This window comes from Charadrius vociferus, unplaced genomic scaffold (genome assembly GCF_000708025.1).
Source record: "Charadrius vociferus isolate BGI_N301 unplaced genomic scaffold, ASM70802v2 scaffold142, whole genome shotgun sequence".
NCBI lineage: Eukaryota > Metazoa > Chordata > Aves > Charadriiformes > Charadriidae > Charadrius > Charadrius vociferus.
This window is the reverse complement of record NW_009647025.1, coordinates 155,736-173,079: the sequence shown is the minus strand read 5'-3', so window position 1 is coordinate 173,079 and position 17,344 is coordinate 155,736. Positions and strand designations below refer to the sequence as shown.

The following is a 17,344-nucleotide window of genomic DNA, read 5'->3' as shown; positions in this document are numbered from 1 at the left end:
ATGAGTGCAAACTGTTCCTAGCAGTTTCTCTGCAAATTCTGGTCCCGCTCCCAGCAATTTGTCATACTTCAGTCTGCAAGTACTGGGGTGGTTTTAATTTCCGGGGGTACAGAAATATATGCTCCATTGGATAGCGAGCTACTCGCTAAACCTTGCTCTTAGCAATACTGTTACCTGTTGCAGAGGCCTTGGCACGAATACGAGCACAACTTCCAGATCATGTATAAAGTGGGGATGGGTCATAAACCTCCTATTCCTGACAAAGTGAGTCCAGAAGGGAAAGACTTCCTTTGCCACTGCCTGGAAAGTGACCCAAAGATGAGGTGGACGGCCAGCCAGCTCCTCGATCATCCTTTTGTCAAGGTTTGTCTCCTGGCTTTGGCTACAAAGACTGTAGATGGGAATCAGAAACAGCTTTTAGTTGGCTCCATCATTTGCAGCCGTGCTGCAGGGCTTTGTAGCATGGCGGGAGGCTGCTTAGCTACCAAGTTGATGCTGTCTGGAGAACAAGGTTTGGCAACTTTTCAGAAGCACATGTGATGTTGCTAGCAAACGTTTGACTAAAAGAACCTGGTGTACACCATGCAATAAACTTTCACTACTGTTTTGAGATGCATTATCTTTATATTAAAAAGACTCATCAAACTTCAGTTCAGTGGTAGTTAATTGATCTGAAGGGCTGCGTGCCTAAAACTTTAGCAAGTACATACACACAGATTCCTATAAGGTAGAGATAAGGGTCCCCTCCAAAAAAGCCAAACAAGCACATGCTTGAGAACTCCACTATCCTTCATTGCGAGGGTCTGCTTTTCTTTTAAGTGCATATTTAAAGTCAACTTCATATTGAATGCTTATCTGGCAGATGGCATAACAATCTGCAGGTCTTGCATGAACTTTGGTTTAATTCTTTGCTTAAGTATAGGCAAATATTCACAGCTACAAATTTAGGTGTGTTCTTTGAAGAAGTAGGAACACAGTAGGTTATTGAATTCTGACACATTTTCCAGCATAAAGCTGTTCGCTTTGGTATTCTGGTTCAATAACAGTGTGTTTGGGATCATCATGCCCATCCCTCTCATCAGTGCAGCTGTAGCCAGATCCCATCCATCACAGAGGCAGAACGCTTTTTTTAGGCACGTAAGAGTAGCATGGTGACAGAGAGTTGAAACACAAGTATTCACATATAAGCACTTGTAATGCATTCTCTGTATAACAAGGGAGAAAGAAGAAAGCTTCAAAGATGTCCTGGTACATTTCCGTTCAATGAAGGTACTAAAGAAATTGATCTGTTGTCATCTTCTTGCTGCCATAGGGAGACAATTGAATTAATTGCCTTTTGTCCTCTTCACAGGTTTGCACAGATGAAGAATGAAGTTATTCAATCTCTGGCCTTTTTTATTCTGACAAGATATCTTTTAATCACTACTGTATGTAATATTTACATAAAGACTGTGCTGAGAAACAGTATAAAAGTTGAACTTACGAAGACTGCACAAGTGACGAGCGTCACTTTCTCTGCTGCTCCTGTATGTTTTACTTGGCACATGTTGCTCATGTGACAGTGTCCGCAAGTTGGAAGAAGCTGCATGTTTTAGTGAAAGTGCCATTACTACTGTATATGGACCATACCTTTTTTGTTCTTTCTCCTGTTTCTCATTTGATTGAGAACTGTAATGTTAATATGTAGTATTTTTGAACTCTTTAGGTTCAGAAAAATGCTGTAGTGTTATCAGGCGTTATGGACCTTGTTTTTTAATCTGTTTGTTGAGTGCACTGACTGTGAACTTTTACTGGGTTTTTTGTTTATTTGTTTTTGGCAAGCTTCAGATTTGTTATGCACAAGGCTGATTAATGAAATTTTAAAAAAAAAGTTTTTTCTCAATAAATGGTTTATTTTAGGAGTTGTTGGTGAAGGATTTTTCTTCTGAAAATATGTGGGGTCATGCCACATTTTAGACTTTTTTCAATGCTTGTTTAAGATTGCTAAGCTAACCTAACTGGAATAAGCTGCTCTTATAGTCAAGGCTTTGTCATGTTCAAGATGTGTAAGAAGCATCTGACGCTGCACAAGTGATAATAGAATTAAGGTTCCCCCCTTCATCTTCACCTGAGGAAATAAGGTGACATACAATTCCTGACGCTACCTATTACATAAGGGACAGAGCCATGGTCTGAAATAACTTTCTTCTTGAATGCGAGTACTGCGAACAGGGAATGGTCTGCGTGGCATTTCTGTGGCCAAGAGGAGAATCAGTTAAGATTATTCTTGTGTTCTGTTTGGCAAAACCAAGAACTTACGGCTCGTTTTTTAAAACGGCTTTCTGATCCTGGACTTTGATTTCCCTACCCCTAATCGTCATCAGTCTCAGAAAATGGAGAGAAGTTCGAAATGGTTACTAGTTATAAGAAACGATCTGCAAAGCTTGATCGAGGTAGATTGTTTGGCTTGCTATTACAAACAGATGACTTAAAACTGTTAATTGTAAGCATTAGTACAGTTTGCATATTCCCATTACAGCTTTAGACTTTAAAATGGGTAACGTATAAAGCAGAGAACTTGCTTTTAATATTTGGCTTTATTCTAAAGTCCTGTCTGTCCTCTTAATCCAGAAATCCTTGGTTTGTTACAGGTTTGGGGCAGCTTGTAGCAGCTGGGTGAGCTGTTGAGAAGGTATCATGAAAGCTGACACTTAAATCTAGAACAGCACGAGCCTCACTGTGTGCAGGTCACCAGTGCAGTGTATCCAGGCTCTCAAAAAACCACAGTGCTGAACTTAAACAAAGACTTTCCCATCTCTTCAGTTCTCTATTTTCAGTTATGATAGGAGGGGATGTACGTTGTCATCCTCAGCTATTGGCTATAAAAGTACCTGAGGTAAAAGTCCCTCCCCGATTGCTGTGTGCTTTGTGTTGCGGTATATCAGAAGTATCCCTGTGGTTTGTGTCCTTATTTGCCTTGTTAAAGGTACGCTTGTACACAACAGGCTTTTAGGAGTCAGGATGAAGGTGAAAAGTAAACTGTTACTAATTGTTGCCGGCTGAAAGAAAACTCACTGCATGTCCAGTTTTTTATACTTTTTATTTTTGTATAAACAAACGTTAAAACTACTTTTATTAAGGCAGTTGTAGAACATACAGTTGCTTGTGGGGAGGAGGGGCAAACACTGCTTCCTAATGACAGATGTCATTCTTTTAATACAGCGAACTGGACTAGTTTAACTTTGGCAAGTACCAATAAGCTTTCTCTGTTTGCCGGTGAATGCTGGAAGGGCCCAGCGGTGCAGTCCTTGTGCGCTGGGACTTCTAGAAGGGCTTAGGACGGATGCAGGAGTGGCGTGTTCGGCCCTCAGCCTGTTCTAAGGGTTGATCCCAGGGAAATGGGTATGAAATAGTCTAAATACTCTTTCAGAAGTATTTACATGTGTGGTATTTTCCTCTGGGAGAAGTGGCACTGCATGCAGTTAGAGAGGAAAGGACTAAGATTCAGAAGGAATGTTAAATGTCTCCCTACCAGCATGTTAAATCAGCGGCTCTTTAAAAAGGCGAAAGAGCCAGTCTCTATCGCTACATGAATATGTATTTGCTGCTCAGAACTACTCATCCCTGCGGGTGGGGTTCATTCTGCCAGTCTGAGAAGAGCCCACTGTATCAGCCCGGTAAGGTTTACAGTAAAAGGCTGGATTGGAGAGATCTTTTCTCTCCCACCCCCACCCATCTTCAGTCTTGTGTACAGTGTCTTCAGGCCTGGCTCACTAACGTGCCTGATGCATCACTGTGGGATAGCTGGACCTTCAGACACTACTACAGATTATAATACTCAGTTTTCCACTGTTAAGATTTTAGCAAATACAGGTGCAGGGTGTGTGCTTTATTAAGAGAAGAGCTTTATAAGCATGGCAGTATTCCCTGATCTCACACTCTATTTCATGTGTTGAAAAACTATACTAAAGCCCGTGTTTATGTTCATGACATCATATGACCTATTCCAGAAAGCTTGAGAGCACAGGGAACGCATGTGTGCACAAGATGGGTGGGGAAAAAAGCCCCACAAAACTAGTCCCTCCTTCCTTCATGAGGTATGTTTTACTGCCTCTGCTTTCAAAAAACTTTACTTACTGCCCCATGCTAAAAGCACTACTCCACCTGCTCTTTAGGTGCTGCATATTAAAAAGACTAGTTGCTAGATGACCCGATGTGCTGAACAGCAAACGCATATTTCATGGAATGATTCACACTCTGTTGTACCAGCCCCTGTTTCTTCTGGCCTCAGTTTTGTTATAGGAAAAGAGAAATTGTTTTTACAGCACCTGCTCGAACTGACTGCTCGCTTTCTTCTCTAAAGAAAGACACACGGGCTGTTCATTCCTAGACTATCATGGTTTAGTCCTATGTGCAGTGAAAATGTACCATCATTGAAAGTGCCAGTCGTAATCCCTGCTGCTCAGCATCAGTACCTTTAGATTTTAAAAGACTGGGGTTTTTTTTCAATCATAATTGCTGGTAGTTGGAAGTCCCCTCTTTTCCTTTTTCTTTTTTTAAACAGGCTCTTTTTAGTAACTTGCATATCCTTAATGCTTGAAGTTTAAAAACGGGAGGAGGCTGCCCTGGAATCAGTACCAGGGATGTCAGACCAACAGCTTTCCCAAGGGGCTTGATTCTAGTTTTATTTAATTCAGAAGAGTGTCAAAGCAAGTCCAGACAGCCATAAAAAATCACTCTAAGCCACAGCCCTATCCTAGGTCTCTCTCCTACTTCCCCTCTTCTCCCCACTAAAAAGCAAAAGATAATTTAAGTATTGCCTCAGGCTGCCTGTTATGAGGTACCATTTAAACTGATTTATCAGAAAAGAGAGACAAGCAGATTAATTGGGATCATAAGAGTATGGGTGTGGGGCGTAACTTTTAATGCACGCTTTACATTACTTAGTTACAGCATACCCAATTGTTTTCTTTCCACCATTGTTAGGAAGGCCTAGAATTTTAATTGGTGTTTAAAGCTGAAAGGAATTTTATTACCTCAGTTTTTCCAAAGTATAAATGGCATTTACTCTCAAAAGAATTACAGGTTTCAGCTGCCCCTCTGATGTATTGCCTGGGGGAAGATGTGGCAGCGGGTAAAGTAGCTCTGTTCAGGCCACAAGGCCAAATTCCTCTCCAGGTTATGCCACTGCAAGGCTCCGATCTAACGCTGTGGGCCTTTAGCTGGGGTCTGGCTGAAGTTCTAAAGGGCCCATGTGGTGCACACTGTGGGAATAAGTTCTAGATGTAGAAAAACTCTATTGCAGTTCTGCCAGTTCAGTAGAGCTGCTTCAGTCCGATACTGGTATAACCAAGCAGAGCATTTTACTGTATTTAACATTGAAAGATTATGGTTGTTAAACTGGTAATGTGTAATCTACACAACTATCAATTGTAATCATCTTGTAACAATCTTCTGACATTTATCCATTCCTTAGAGCAAGTTAAGAAAGATAAAGCCTGCACCTCTGGTTAGTTTCCAGGTAGAGTCTCATCATACAAGCACATTGGATTATTTTTTTTCTTCAAAACTTAAGACGCTTTATAGGAAAACAAACCAACCAAACAAATGCAAACCTGTTGTAGAGAGTATACAAAGGAGTGCATCTTTCAAGCGTGTCATTCAGCCCAAACCCCCAGAGAAAAATAACAGGAGCACAAAATCAGATATGCATGGCAATTGCTCATCCTACCCTTCCTCTGACCTCACCTGAAGGACCATGATATGCACTTAAGAGTTTTCCGAAGTTGCATTTGTTCCCTTTGGATTGAAGCAGTCTCTGAAGATACTACTTTTGTTTCTGCTTATTGTCATTGTTGCCATAGGTGGAGCCCTTGTTAATTTCTGTAACGGCTATCATCCATCGGACACCAACAGAAGCTGCAAAATAAATAAAATAAAGTTAAAAGCCACTTGCAGAGAGAGATTGAAGGTCTGTAGAGGTGTAGCAGTTTGAAAGAGACGAGCAGCACTCTCAGCCTTAGAGCAGCACAGCATTATAGGTACATACCCGTACTACCTGTATTTCACCCTTGAAAGGCACACCCCCACACCCCGCATCAGCCTTCCTGCATTAAGGAATGTCCTAGGCTGCTGGCCTCGGGCTACACACGTCCTCTCCCACCAGCAGGGAAGAGGCTACGGGAACCAGCACGGGCATGATGTGCCCAACCCTGTTAAACCTTACACAAGGCTGGCTGTGAAATGGGGGTGCTTTGGGGCCACTGGCTCCCAGGAGCAGAGTGACAAGCTGTGCTAATGTATCTGCATGCGAGGTGTGGCAGGGGAAAGGAATTTTGCCTGCTTTCAGCAGCCCCCATCCCTGGAAAGTGCACAAGCAAGTGCAAGGGTGCTTCAGATCTTCATAAACAACAAAAAAAAAGTAAGTTGTGGCATTTTTTAACATGAAACAGTCCAATACAAGAGGCCAGGTTAATTTAAAAGACTTTTATAGTTGATTAAATGGTAATAATTCACCATGCACAGGGATTTATGTTGGGCTTCTTTTTTTTATAATTTATTTGTAGTGCCTGAAATGACTGCATAAGTTAAACACATCTTAGCCTTAGCCCTTCCTCTCCCCTTGCAGCTTTTTTTTTTTTTTTTTTTTTTGCAAAGGGGCGCAGCTGCTCAAAATCTATTATTCCCCAAACTTCTGCTCAGCTACTCTATGTATTGGGAACTTGAGAACTGCCATGCTTCTTTCAGGTCCAAACCTACGTGGGAGTCACAAACACGTTCCCTCTGCTCAGAATGCTTTTTCCAAAAACAACCCAAGAAAGCCACGAACCTCCCCTCAGCCTCCAAATCCCAATTTCTTGCTGACTGATGGTGAAAAGGCCCAGTCCTGTGAGGTGCTCTAAATGGCTCATTCCCATCTGTCTTTATTTCTCTAAGATGACCCTGAACGATTCCTCACCAGCCAAAGGACTCTTTATGGTCAAGTCAGAGTCTGAGATTACCAAGAGAATCCTGAGGTTTCATACCACTACCAGGGATCAACTGCCAACAACAGAGCTGATTGATAGAACACCCTGTGTCCTGACATTTGCTGCTCGTTAGCACAGGAATGGGAGAGGGCTGTCAGCTGGTAACCAGTGCTGCCCTATGTTTTACCAGTTGCTTGTCCAGCTGTAACCTGGCACTACCACGTCAGCCACAAAAAAACCATCACTTTTGAAAAAAGCTATTTCTCTCTTCTGCTTCAAGCAACCTGTTCTGAGGTGGAGCACTGACTATTGAACAAATGTTGTAACTGTAATGCAGGCAACTTGAAAAAGCTGAATATATTATTTAATTAAGAAGATATAGACTAGAAAGCAGCTCTGCAGAGAAGAACGCGGGCTTCCTGGTAGATGCCAGCAGTATGCCCTTGTGGGAAAGGAGGCCAAGGCTGCCCAGGGCTACATTAGGAAGAGTATTTCCAGCAGGTCAAGGGAGATGATCCTTCCCACCCTGCTAAGCACTGGTGAGGCACATCGGGAGTGCTGGGTTCAGTTTGGGCTCCCTGGTACAAGACAGACATGGACATAGTAGAGGGAGACCAGTGAGGGCCACAGAGATGATTTAAGGGAGCGGAGGGAGCATCTTTCATATGAGGAGAGGCTGAGAAGGCTGGGACTGTTCCCAGCTTGGAGAAGAGAAGAAAAGCTTGGTGTGATCTTACCAATGTGCATAAATATCTGAAGAGAGGGTATAAAGCAGACGGAGCCGGGCTCTTCTCAGTGGTGCCCAGTGACAGGACAGAAGGCAATGGACACAAACTGAAACATGGGAGGAGGGAAAAATGAAGAAAATGTTCTTTACTGTGAGAGTGGCTGAACACTGGCACAGGCTGACCAGGGAGCTTGTGGTCTCCATTCTTGGAGGTATTCAAAACCCAATGGGACACAGCCCTGAGCAACCTGCTGTAGCTGACCCTGCTCTGAACTGGGGGTTTGGACTAGAGCTGCCTTCCCACCTCTGCTATTCTCTTCTCTCTGATTTGCTTGGATGAAAGGCACTATGTATTTTGTTCTTTCAAAATAGCGGCACTTGAAAACAAACCAATTGGCTACAGACTCATGTTTTGTAGTATGACAGTAAATTAACTGACAGTTTTTAGAAGTGCAAGCGGTAATTGGATAATAGAGATGAGTCACACATAATGTGACACAGCAATGGCTGAACAGATAGTGGTGCAATGGGGAAGCCGGGCTGCCCGCAGGGCTGCCCTTGGGTCTTCTGGATGCTGAGGCACAAGAAAAGCAGTGCCCTCTCACAGGCAGATAGCTGTGCAGTGAAAAGCCCAGAAAAGGAGATAATTGGTAGGGAGTTCACTGTCACTTACACTCCACTATTAGACCGTGAATGAAAATGCAAACAACTGGGACAAGTGAAGGCTTTCACTCTCACAAACAGAGAAGAAAAACATCTCAGACATTTAAATGGCCATGAGCTAGGGAAGACAAGAGGAAGATCCAACATGTAGCCTGCAGCTTGGGAATCATAACATAACAGTAAGCATGAAATCATTAAGATTTTAACCAGAAGGTATAGAAGCAGGATCTGGAGATGGACACAGAGCATAAATAAGAGCAGCTGTTACAGCAACCACATGGCATATTGGGGATTTCATCCAGTTCCAAGAATGCCACTGCCTGGACACCAAAAAATACTTAGTTCAGCAGTTCAGATTATTTTTATTTTTCTGCCAGGGAGCAAAGGAGAAGACGCCGTCCCCGCCCTTCTGCCCTCATTTCACCCTGCAGCCCTCAGCACCCTGGCAGGGTGCAAGGAAAAGGGACAGCTCACCTTTGCCAAACTGGTGGAAGCAAAGTGGGGATAAGTGCTGAGGTGCCTCAGTGGTTTCTCCCTGCACTGCCTGCCTCCCTTCACAGCTCTCCTGGAGCCTTAGTGCATACCCCAATGATACCATCATGTTTAAGGATTTATTCCACTGTTGTTTTAAATATACCTATAGTAAGAGGAACCTAGGGTTTTTTTACTACAAGGAACGGGAGAAAGGGAGATCAAGCAGTAATTGTGTCTACCTTAATCAGCTGTGAGAGTTTAAGCCCACCCTGAGAAGAGCAGAAGAGAGAAATTATGAGCTAAGGCATCCCTACACTGCTCCATGCCAAACTACAGAAGGTAAGTGAACTCCTGCCATCTTTCTGCCCATCATTACCCACCAGCCAAAAGATGCAGGAGATTGCTGAGGACCTGCTCTGCCCACCAGAGTGCTGGGTGCTGAGGAAGGGCTGAGCTAACACAAATCGACAGAAACAATAATGTGATCTCTTTCTTGGAACATTTGTTAGTTCCAAGAAAACCACCTCCTCCACACATAGTATCGTATCCCTCAGCAAAACCTTAGCTCAGAGCAGAGGTTTTCCACCTTTTCTCTCACACCTCAGAATTTCTCTTCATCTATTACCTGAGGTTTGTACCACACAGCAAATGCTATAAGCAGCACAGCAGGCAGGGGCATCAAAATTTCCCATATATAGTCAGCTGTACACCTGAGTTATATAGGCTACACATTGAAATGAATATTAGTACAATTAAAGCTAATACGAACGTCAGAAATTACCATTGAGGGACAATCTTACATACCTCAAAGGAGAAGAAACAAGCAAGTAACAAAAAAAAAAACAAACAAACATACCAGTTTTAAGCACCAGGCTGAAAGACCAGATTGTCTGGCAGCTCCACCACCAACAGGCAGAATCAACACAGGCAGAATCCTGTACACGGTTTGTAAAACTTACTGTAACAGTAGCGCTGCCCAGATCACATCATGCTCCAACCCTTTGGTCCACGTTCCGCACTTGGACACCTTCAAGTCACCAGGGACTCACTCACCGTTTGTACTGGGATCCCTGGAAACAGGTGTAATAGCACTGTGCACATACTGTATAGCAGACGTACAACAACTCCTGCAGCATCAAAGCTGGCTCATTACTACTTAACGCTTGGTTCAAATGAAATACTTTTCTTGCCTTTAACTGATACTTAACTGTTGGCCCCACACCATAAACCCAGATGCCATTAATGCTTTTAGCATTAGACATGTAAGAGCTACTTCTTCATTTAAAAGCCAAGAGAAGCCCTCGCATCTTTTGCATACAGAACCAATAATCCCCTTTTAATTGCTGTTGACACCTCTATAATAGAATACTTCCAGAGCATGAAGGTTGTTCCAACAGAAGTTACCAAAACATGAAAGGCAACCTAACACTGGGTTCTTTGGAGCCAAATGAGGTTGAGTAAGCATAAGGAGGAAAAAAAAGAAGCTACTGTCAAATACCAACACTGGCATTTGTCAGACTCGCTCACTGCTTTAACGCCAAAATATCAGCCCCAAGTTTTAAATAGCAGTTGTGAGTTAAGTACATAAATCTCTTGCCATGTGTCCTGTGAAACTGAAGCCAGTTTTCAAAAGCGATTTTTGTCCCTCAAACTGCTTCAGCCTTTATCTTCTGGAGCAGGAACTGCCTTGTGTTGGTTCAAGTAGTATCACAAAGGGCTCCCACTCCCAGACCGGTAGCGAGATATTAGCACAATGCAATGATTATGATGAGTATAAATAGCCCAACTGCTGCACAGCAAAACAAGAGGGGATGGCTCAGCATTCTCAGTACAAAAAAGAGACATCGTTTATTTAGGGCTGAAAGAGTTTGAGCTGAACCAGCAGAGCTATATATATATTGATTATTCATTCCTTGAATCTGAGAATTAGGGTCTGAGGGATTATTACACTGCTTTCACTCCAGCTTGACCATTTCTCTTATGGCTCTTTCCACCTGAACAGCAGTTACTTACAAGCCAGTAAGTGTTTTACTGGAGAGCACAATTAGCAGATACCGTCTAAAAGACAAATGACACTGAAAACAAACCAGAGGGTAGCAGGTAAAAGGACCTCCTAGTTCCTCCGCTCTTTCCTGTCACAGAAGGTTTAGGAATATATTGTGCTATCTGCACCTATGCTAATAAAGGTAATGCTATCAGATACTGAAATCTGCCTTTAGAAACAGCAGTCTACTTATAATGGGCTATTAGGGACTGCAATAAGCTTCCCGGTTCTGGAGTATTAGGCAAGCTGTCAAATTGCCATATAAAAAAATAATATCCCAAAGCTACGTGTGCTGCTTCAGTTAACAAACAGAGGGGAAAGGTCTACTAGGAGCAATGCAAAAAGGCAATTTTATCACCTGATCACAATGGTAAATAAATCCCTCTGATTTACAGAAAAAGCTTCCTTTTCACATTGCTAAGCGAGCAGGTACCAATCACTGCTCACACTGGAAAAGACAGCGTATACAGTCTTCCCTGCTTTGCTACAAGCTCAATCTGCCAGGCAGACAGTTCCAGCTGCCACCAAGAGTCACAAGCTCCAAGGTACATTTGTGTTCATCTACCACTACCTCCCTGCAATTGCAGAAGTCACTCCTGAGACCTTGCCTAAAGCTGGAGACCAACTGCAAAATAAAATACTGGTTGTTCCTCTGTCAGAAGAGGCTGCGTCACTCCCAGGACATTCATGACAGAGATACCCTTTAGGATATAAAACACAGTTTGGGGAGAACGGCCTTGCTACAGAAACTCAGCTATTGGCTACAAAAGTCAATGTGACAGCTTGGGCTGAAGTTTTTAGATGCTCCCACAGAAAGAGACCAGTGATTACCAACAAGCAATAATATTGCTTTTAAAGGGATATAGTAAAACAGAAATAGACTTAACACACTAAGCGAACCACTGCACTTTTGGCCAGTAATGACACCTCCACTTTTAAGTGACCAGGATAAACCAGCTCCGCTTTTTGTTTGTTTTTACTGAAGGCTGACCTTCTTTCTACTCCCACGGATTCTCTTCCTTTCATAGCTTCATGAGGCTGCTATACGCTAATAAGTGACATCATCGTCTTTCTTTTTGCCTATTCATCAGCCCGAGAGGGGCCTGGCTGATTCAAACCAGCCCCCAGCCACTACTACAGGCAATGTAGCATCTTCTGCTGCACCACAAATCCTGGCCAACTACAAGCAGTTTGGGTTTGATCACACCAGGTATTCAGAGTGAGAACAGAACTGTTGCTAAGCTCAGGGGTCTTTCAAAAGTTGCAGAGGACTGCAACCGGTAGCATCCCACAAATGTGGTGCATTGGGGGAGCAATGCACGTTGCAGTGGGATGTTAATCTCACTACTTTTAATGCATTCCTCAGCTGTGCTTTTGCAGCCTGGGAGCTCATGCGTTCATTCTGACTGCTGCTGTAGCTTTCTGTTAGCTCTAGCATTACAAATAACCTGAGAACCTTTGGGTTATCACTGCATTCAAAAGAGGACTTACATCAGCCTGCTTATTAATCTCTCCTTGTGGCTAGAAGCAGAAGAAAACTAAGTGGGGACTAAGACAGCAAGAAAGAAAAAAGAAAAAGAAAGAGAAAAGAAAAAAAAAGGGCTTTTTGCTGTTCATTCTTAGTAGCATCATTTTTTTTTCTTCTTTACAGGTTCTTTCACTCCCTTCCTGATAGAGAGAAGATGTAACCTAGTTGTAAAAGCCCCTAATGGCAAGATGGCATTGGACTTACAGTGTGGGGGTGTGGTGTCACTCAACTAAACTAATAGGGGCTAAATTCAGAAATATCACAGATGCCACAATGCCAAACATTAAAGCATCTGGCCCTGAGGTTAAAATCCAGAACCCTGAATTAGGCAGTGAGGCTCCCTGTGGAGGATACATAAGGTATGAGGCACATTGGAATGGTACCCAACCAACCAGCCCACTGAGCAGAGAAGCTGAATTATGAGGAAAATGCTGAAGGAAAGATGAGAAATTAAAAAATTTTGCAACGGCTGAGCTTCAGTGACCTATTAGGCCATCATTCCAAAGCTCAGTACCAAACACAGACTATGCCAGCATTTCTTCCAAAGGCAGAACAAATGCCCTCTTCAGTGCTACTGCCAGGGACGTAGCACTTGCCATGCTGTCATACCTCATCCCGCCCACTGTTGTGTACCCATTTTGAACTAGAGCACAGGGGAGACAAATTGACCTTTCTCTGTAACTGAAGGGGGTTTGAACCCAACACCTCCCGTTCCTGAGAAGCACACCCCAACCATGGTGCTCACTCTTTACTTCCAACCTATGCTAGTCAGAGAAGGTGGCGGGGGGGGAGCATGACTTGTGCCTTCCAACAAGTAAGGTGGGTGAAAAAAAGTGCTTTTAAGTTGTAGTCACTGCTCCAAGAAATTCTCACACATTTTACATAAAACATTTCCAGGGTAAAAAGCACCAACAATTTCTCCAGGTGAGGACAAAAGCGCAGGATTCCCCTCCCTTTCCCTCTATGTTGCCCACATTAACATACCAACTATTATGTTGGACCTTATCCTTGCTCTCATTTTCCTTCCTCTAGCCCAAAGCCTCATGAAGCAAATTTCCTGCACGCATGCACAAACACACAAATTCTTCCTTCTCCAATTATCTTTAAAAAGCTTCCACAGTAGCTTATGCAGAGTTTGATTTGCTGGGCACTTTCTGGAAAAGAGTATTGTGTGCCTACCATATCAAGCTCTTCACAGATGGGCAAAAGGACACGAGTTAATTCATCTTGCTCAGACTAGTGTGGGACCTGCTCAAGATTCAGACTTTTTGAGAATGCAAAGAAATATTCATGTGTTAGGAAAAATTTCCTAGGTAGAGAGCAAAAATGCACTCCCGAGAGAAGAAAATGCTCCATGTTTTCCTGTTTCCTCTGTGTTGCTATTTTGGACATGGCTTTTTAAGCTAACTCTAATTCTCTGCATCCAAGTTCACTCAAAGCCAGAAGGACTGTGAAGCTCTGTTTCTTTTTCAAAGGATGTTTGTAATATACACAGGCATTAAGGTGATGAAGACATAAATAAATGCAATGGTCAGTGCAGCCATATAAAATATTTGCTTTACAAATGCATGGCTTATTCTGGAAGGGAACTTACTCTTCAAACAGGCACTCAATATGCCATAAAGCACAGACACCCAGATACAACGTTATTTGCCAAACTGACCTGGTTCTTACTTCCATGAAGGACACCAAATGAGATCTCCCTCCCTTTCTGTGGGCCACCTCCTTGTTTTGTTTTCCTTCCTCCCCTTAAATAACATACTAGTTTAAACACAAACAAAGGCAGTTCAGAGCTACAACAGGAACTGTAGGAATCACCTGTGATAGTCTATGCTCTGCGCTACATAAGTCAGACTAGATGGCCAAAACAGGCTGTCCTTACATCGTAAGTTCATAGATTTCCAGTGGATGACGTACCAGACTATGATTAGATAAAAGAATTCTCAACAGAATAAATTAGCCTTGAGCACCTCTTCCAGGCATTCAAAGTGCAACCCAGAAACACAGCAGACAAGAAAAGAAAGCCTCTTGTAGGCAACCCACTGGAAAGTTACTGTTTTGTCTGCAGCTCTTATAAAAAAATAACACAACTACACAAAAATAAACAAAAAAAAAAGAATCTATTTAACCTGTTTCAGGCCTAAGTGGATATAGAATCAGATGGACTGTTGATTTCACAAGTCATGTTTATATTTAGTAAGCCTCAATAAATGATGTCTGGCAGTTACACTGTAAGTAATCTTTCTGTTTCAGAAAACTTACCCATTACAATGACAAATGCAAAACTAGCCAGTGTCAGCGATGATCCACTGTTGATCATGTTGATGAGCAGCTTGAATAAAGGATATAGCAGCAATAAGGCCCAGAAAAGCCAGTTCAAAAGCGTCCACGGTCGTCGGGGTGGTACTATAGGGACTGCTGGGTAGGTTCCTGTTCGGTAGTACTCTTCCTGGAATGCATCCTAGTAGAAGAAAGGAGGGCAACAATTAAATTCCCATCTGCCAACAAAACTAGCCATTTCTGACTTTGATGTTCCTCCTTCTGCACGCTTGTCACCACAGGGGAAGATCAAAGACCAAGTCATGGCTGGAAAGCTTGTACTTTGAAGTCAACAAACACACAGTAAAAAAACCAAAGAGCTTACATTGATACATGCATCCTTTCTTTCTTCCACACATAGAAGCCTGAAAAATGGCATGCCTGGAGAGTATAACGAGCCCAGTAAAATAAGGAGGGTAAGGGGATGTACACTCCTGCAGTAATGTAGACAACACTGTTGAAGCTCCTGCAAGGGCCACAGCTGCTGGACAAATACTACTGGTAAGCCAGAGAAGTCCTTGGGCTACGTGTTTAGCAGCAGGTCTCTGTTCCCTAATGTTTTCTCCAACCACTGCTCTAAAACAGCACCCACAGCCCTGTCAGAAAAGGTGAGCAGACACCACCTTGTCCCATACTCCAAAGAACACCACCCCCTCCTGTCTGCTTTGATCCACAGACACAGTCTTGTTCATCCTGTTCCCATGAAGCTTACAGAAGGAAGTTTGGGTGCTGAACTTCCCTACAGACAGGTAAGCATGCAAACAGTTCAGAATCTCTCACTGACCAGAGGACTCTTCCTTTCAGTATAATATGAGGAAGATAATGGGGTGGGGTTTGGGTGGTTTTGTTTTGTGGTGTGTGTTTTTTAAAGCACGGAGAACACTTAGAATTGAGTACCTTCCTCTAGAGCCCATATGGGTGAACAGCATTGCCTTTAGCTATGTGATCAATCCAAGATACCAACGGGAGTGGGGGAAAACAACCCTTCCTTCTGGTTCAAAATCAAAGATTATTAATCTGTGTTATCACATGAAGCTGGTTAACTAATGAAGTCAGAATTAGACTGACATATAAATGAGCCTCAATTTAGTTAGAGGTGCTAAATTTCTTCAAAGAAAGGAAAGCTTCATGACTGTTTCCAAAAATTCTGGCAAAGCCAAGACTGTCCTAATCAACCACAAGAAGATTATTTCTACTATGCTATGATTTTACATTTACTTACACTCCAGCTGACACAGACAATGCTTTAATTATTTAATGGCAACTTGAGCAATTACAGGCTGCTACCATTTTATCTATTTCAAAGGGAACATTTAGCTTTTAAGAGATTACACAGTAATTAAAGCATTGCGCTCTCTTTATTGAGATTAGAAAAATTATGACTGTTTTGCACATGTGAGCTAAATTGTACTAGGATCATTACAGCAAATTAATTAGCTGTCTTCAACAAATTACACAGTGTATGAAGTTTCCTTCACAGTGCCTTGAGGATTTTGGTTTATGACTGGTTTAACACAGAGCTACTAATCATCAGTAAATTGAATTCTACTATATATAATTACGTTTCTAAACACTAGTATTACACAGAAAAGTTAAGAATTTCTGACTATTACTGGTATCACCATTAGGGGGCCTATTACTACAGACAGCAAGACAGATTCGCTTGAAACAAGCACAGCAGTTTTCTCTTTGTTGGCTCTGCATGGTGTTAGGGGCAGTAAAACCATTGACCACATCTCACCAAGAGGTTTGAGACAAATGGAAGGAACAAACAACGGGCAAAACAATGTCAGTGCCATCACCTCCACTACACATTTTACATCATTATGGAAAATAGCTCTTCAATTCAGTTACGATACCTTACCCTTAAAAACATTCACATTCCTTGCAGAAGAGATCTGTGGGCTGATCCGTCTTCTAAGCTTTTGCAAGGGTGCCTATGGTACCCATCAAAAGCTCAAGTCAGCATTTAAACCCATGATGTACCTCAAAATTTCACTCAGTCAGCTCCCTCAAATTAATTTCCTTTTACTCCCCTGCATACAGAGCTTGTTTTCAGTTTGTAATAAATCCCACCCACCCAAGTCTCATATTCAGACATAAAAATATGCTCCCTCTAATGGTCCCACCAAATCTGGGTTACTTCAGACAGGGGGGTGGATAATGCAGTGGGTGGAAACCAGGGAACATCCGTTATCTTGTGAGACGTAAGTGGATTATCCTTCCCTGCTCCCACCAGGGAGGTCTGACTGCAGGGGTATGCCACCACCCTTTCATGAGGAAGCCCACAAAGAATAAGTATCCAAAAATATATCCTTTGTTAGCAAACACTGGAGTTCTATACACTTCCCCTCTTCAGTTATGCTTTTCTAATTCCCTGTGGCATTTCAGCATGTATTTTCATGCCCTCTTTTCCATGCTTCTCTTACAAGTGAGAAGAGTTAGAAGCTCACTTTCCTTTCAATGGAAATTAAGACTCTCAAGCAGAACTTCTATTTCAGGCACTGAGGCTGTAAGGATGTGAAAAAAGAAATCATACATGCAAGGGCTAACAGAGTTGTGACTATTAAACAGTCCCTCGTCAGACCAGGCACTATGATTGATGCTCAACCTGGTCATTGCTGAAGTCAAAGGAAGTGTTT

General features: G+C 42.6%; 2 protein-coding genes across 2 annotated transcripts in view; one reads left to right on the top strand and one right to left on the bottom strand.

Moving 5' to 3' along the window:
• MAP3K4 (mitogen-activated protein kinase kinase kinase 4) overlaps positions 1-1,901 on the top strand; it is a gene marked incomplete at its 5' end in the record, with an annotated part of 56,036 nt that extends 54,135 nt beyond the window's left edge. Inside the window, 2 exons of the mRNA XM_009895532.1 lie at positions 184-363; positions 1,352-1,901. Of these exons, the coding sequence (XP_009893834.1) occupies positions 184-363; positions 1,352-1,372 (201 nt within the window). The remainder of the gene's footprint in view (positions 1-183; positions 364-1,351) is intronic.
• Positions 1,902-5,806: 3,905 nt separating this feature from the next.
• The window catches only part of AGPAT4 (1-acylglycerol-3-phosphate O-acyltransferase 4), a 68,193-nt gene continuing 56,655 nt past the window's right edge, over positions 5,807-17,344 (bottom strand). Inside the window, exons 6-7 of the mRNA XM_009895531.1 lie at positions 14,646-14,844; positions 5,807-5,898 (exon numbers count right to left, since the gene is read on the bottom strand). Of these exons, the coding sequence (XP_009893833.1) occupies positions 5,807-5,898; positions 14,646-14,844 (291 nt within the window). The remainder of the gene's footprint in view (positions 5,899-14,645; positions 14,845-17,344) is intronic.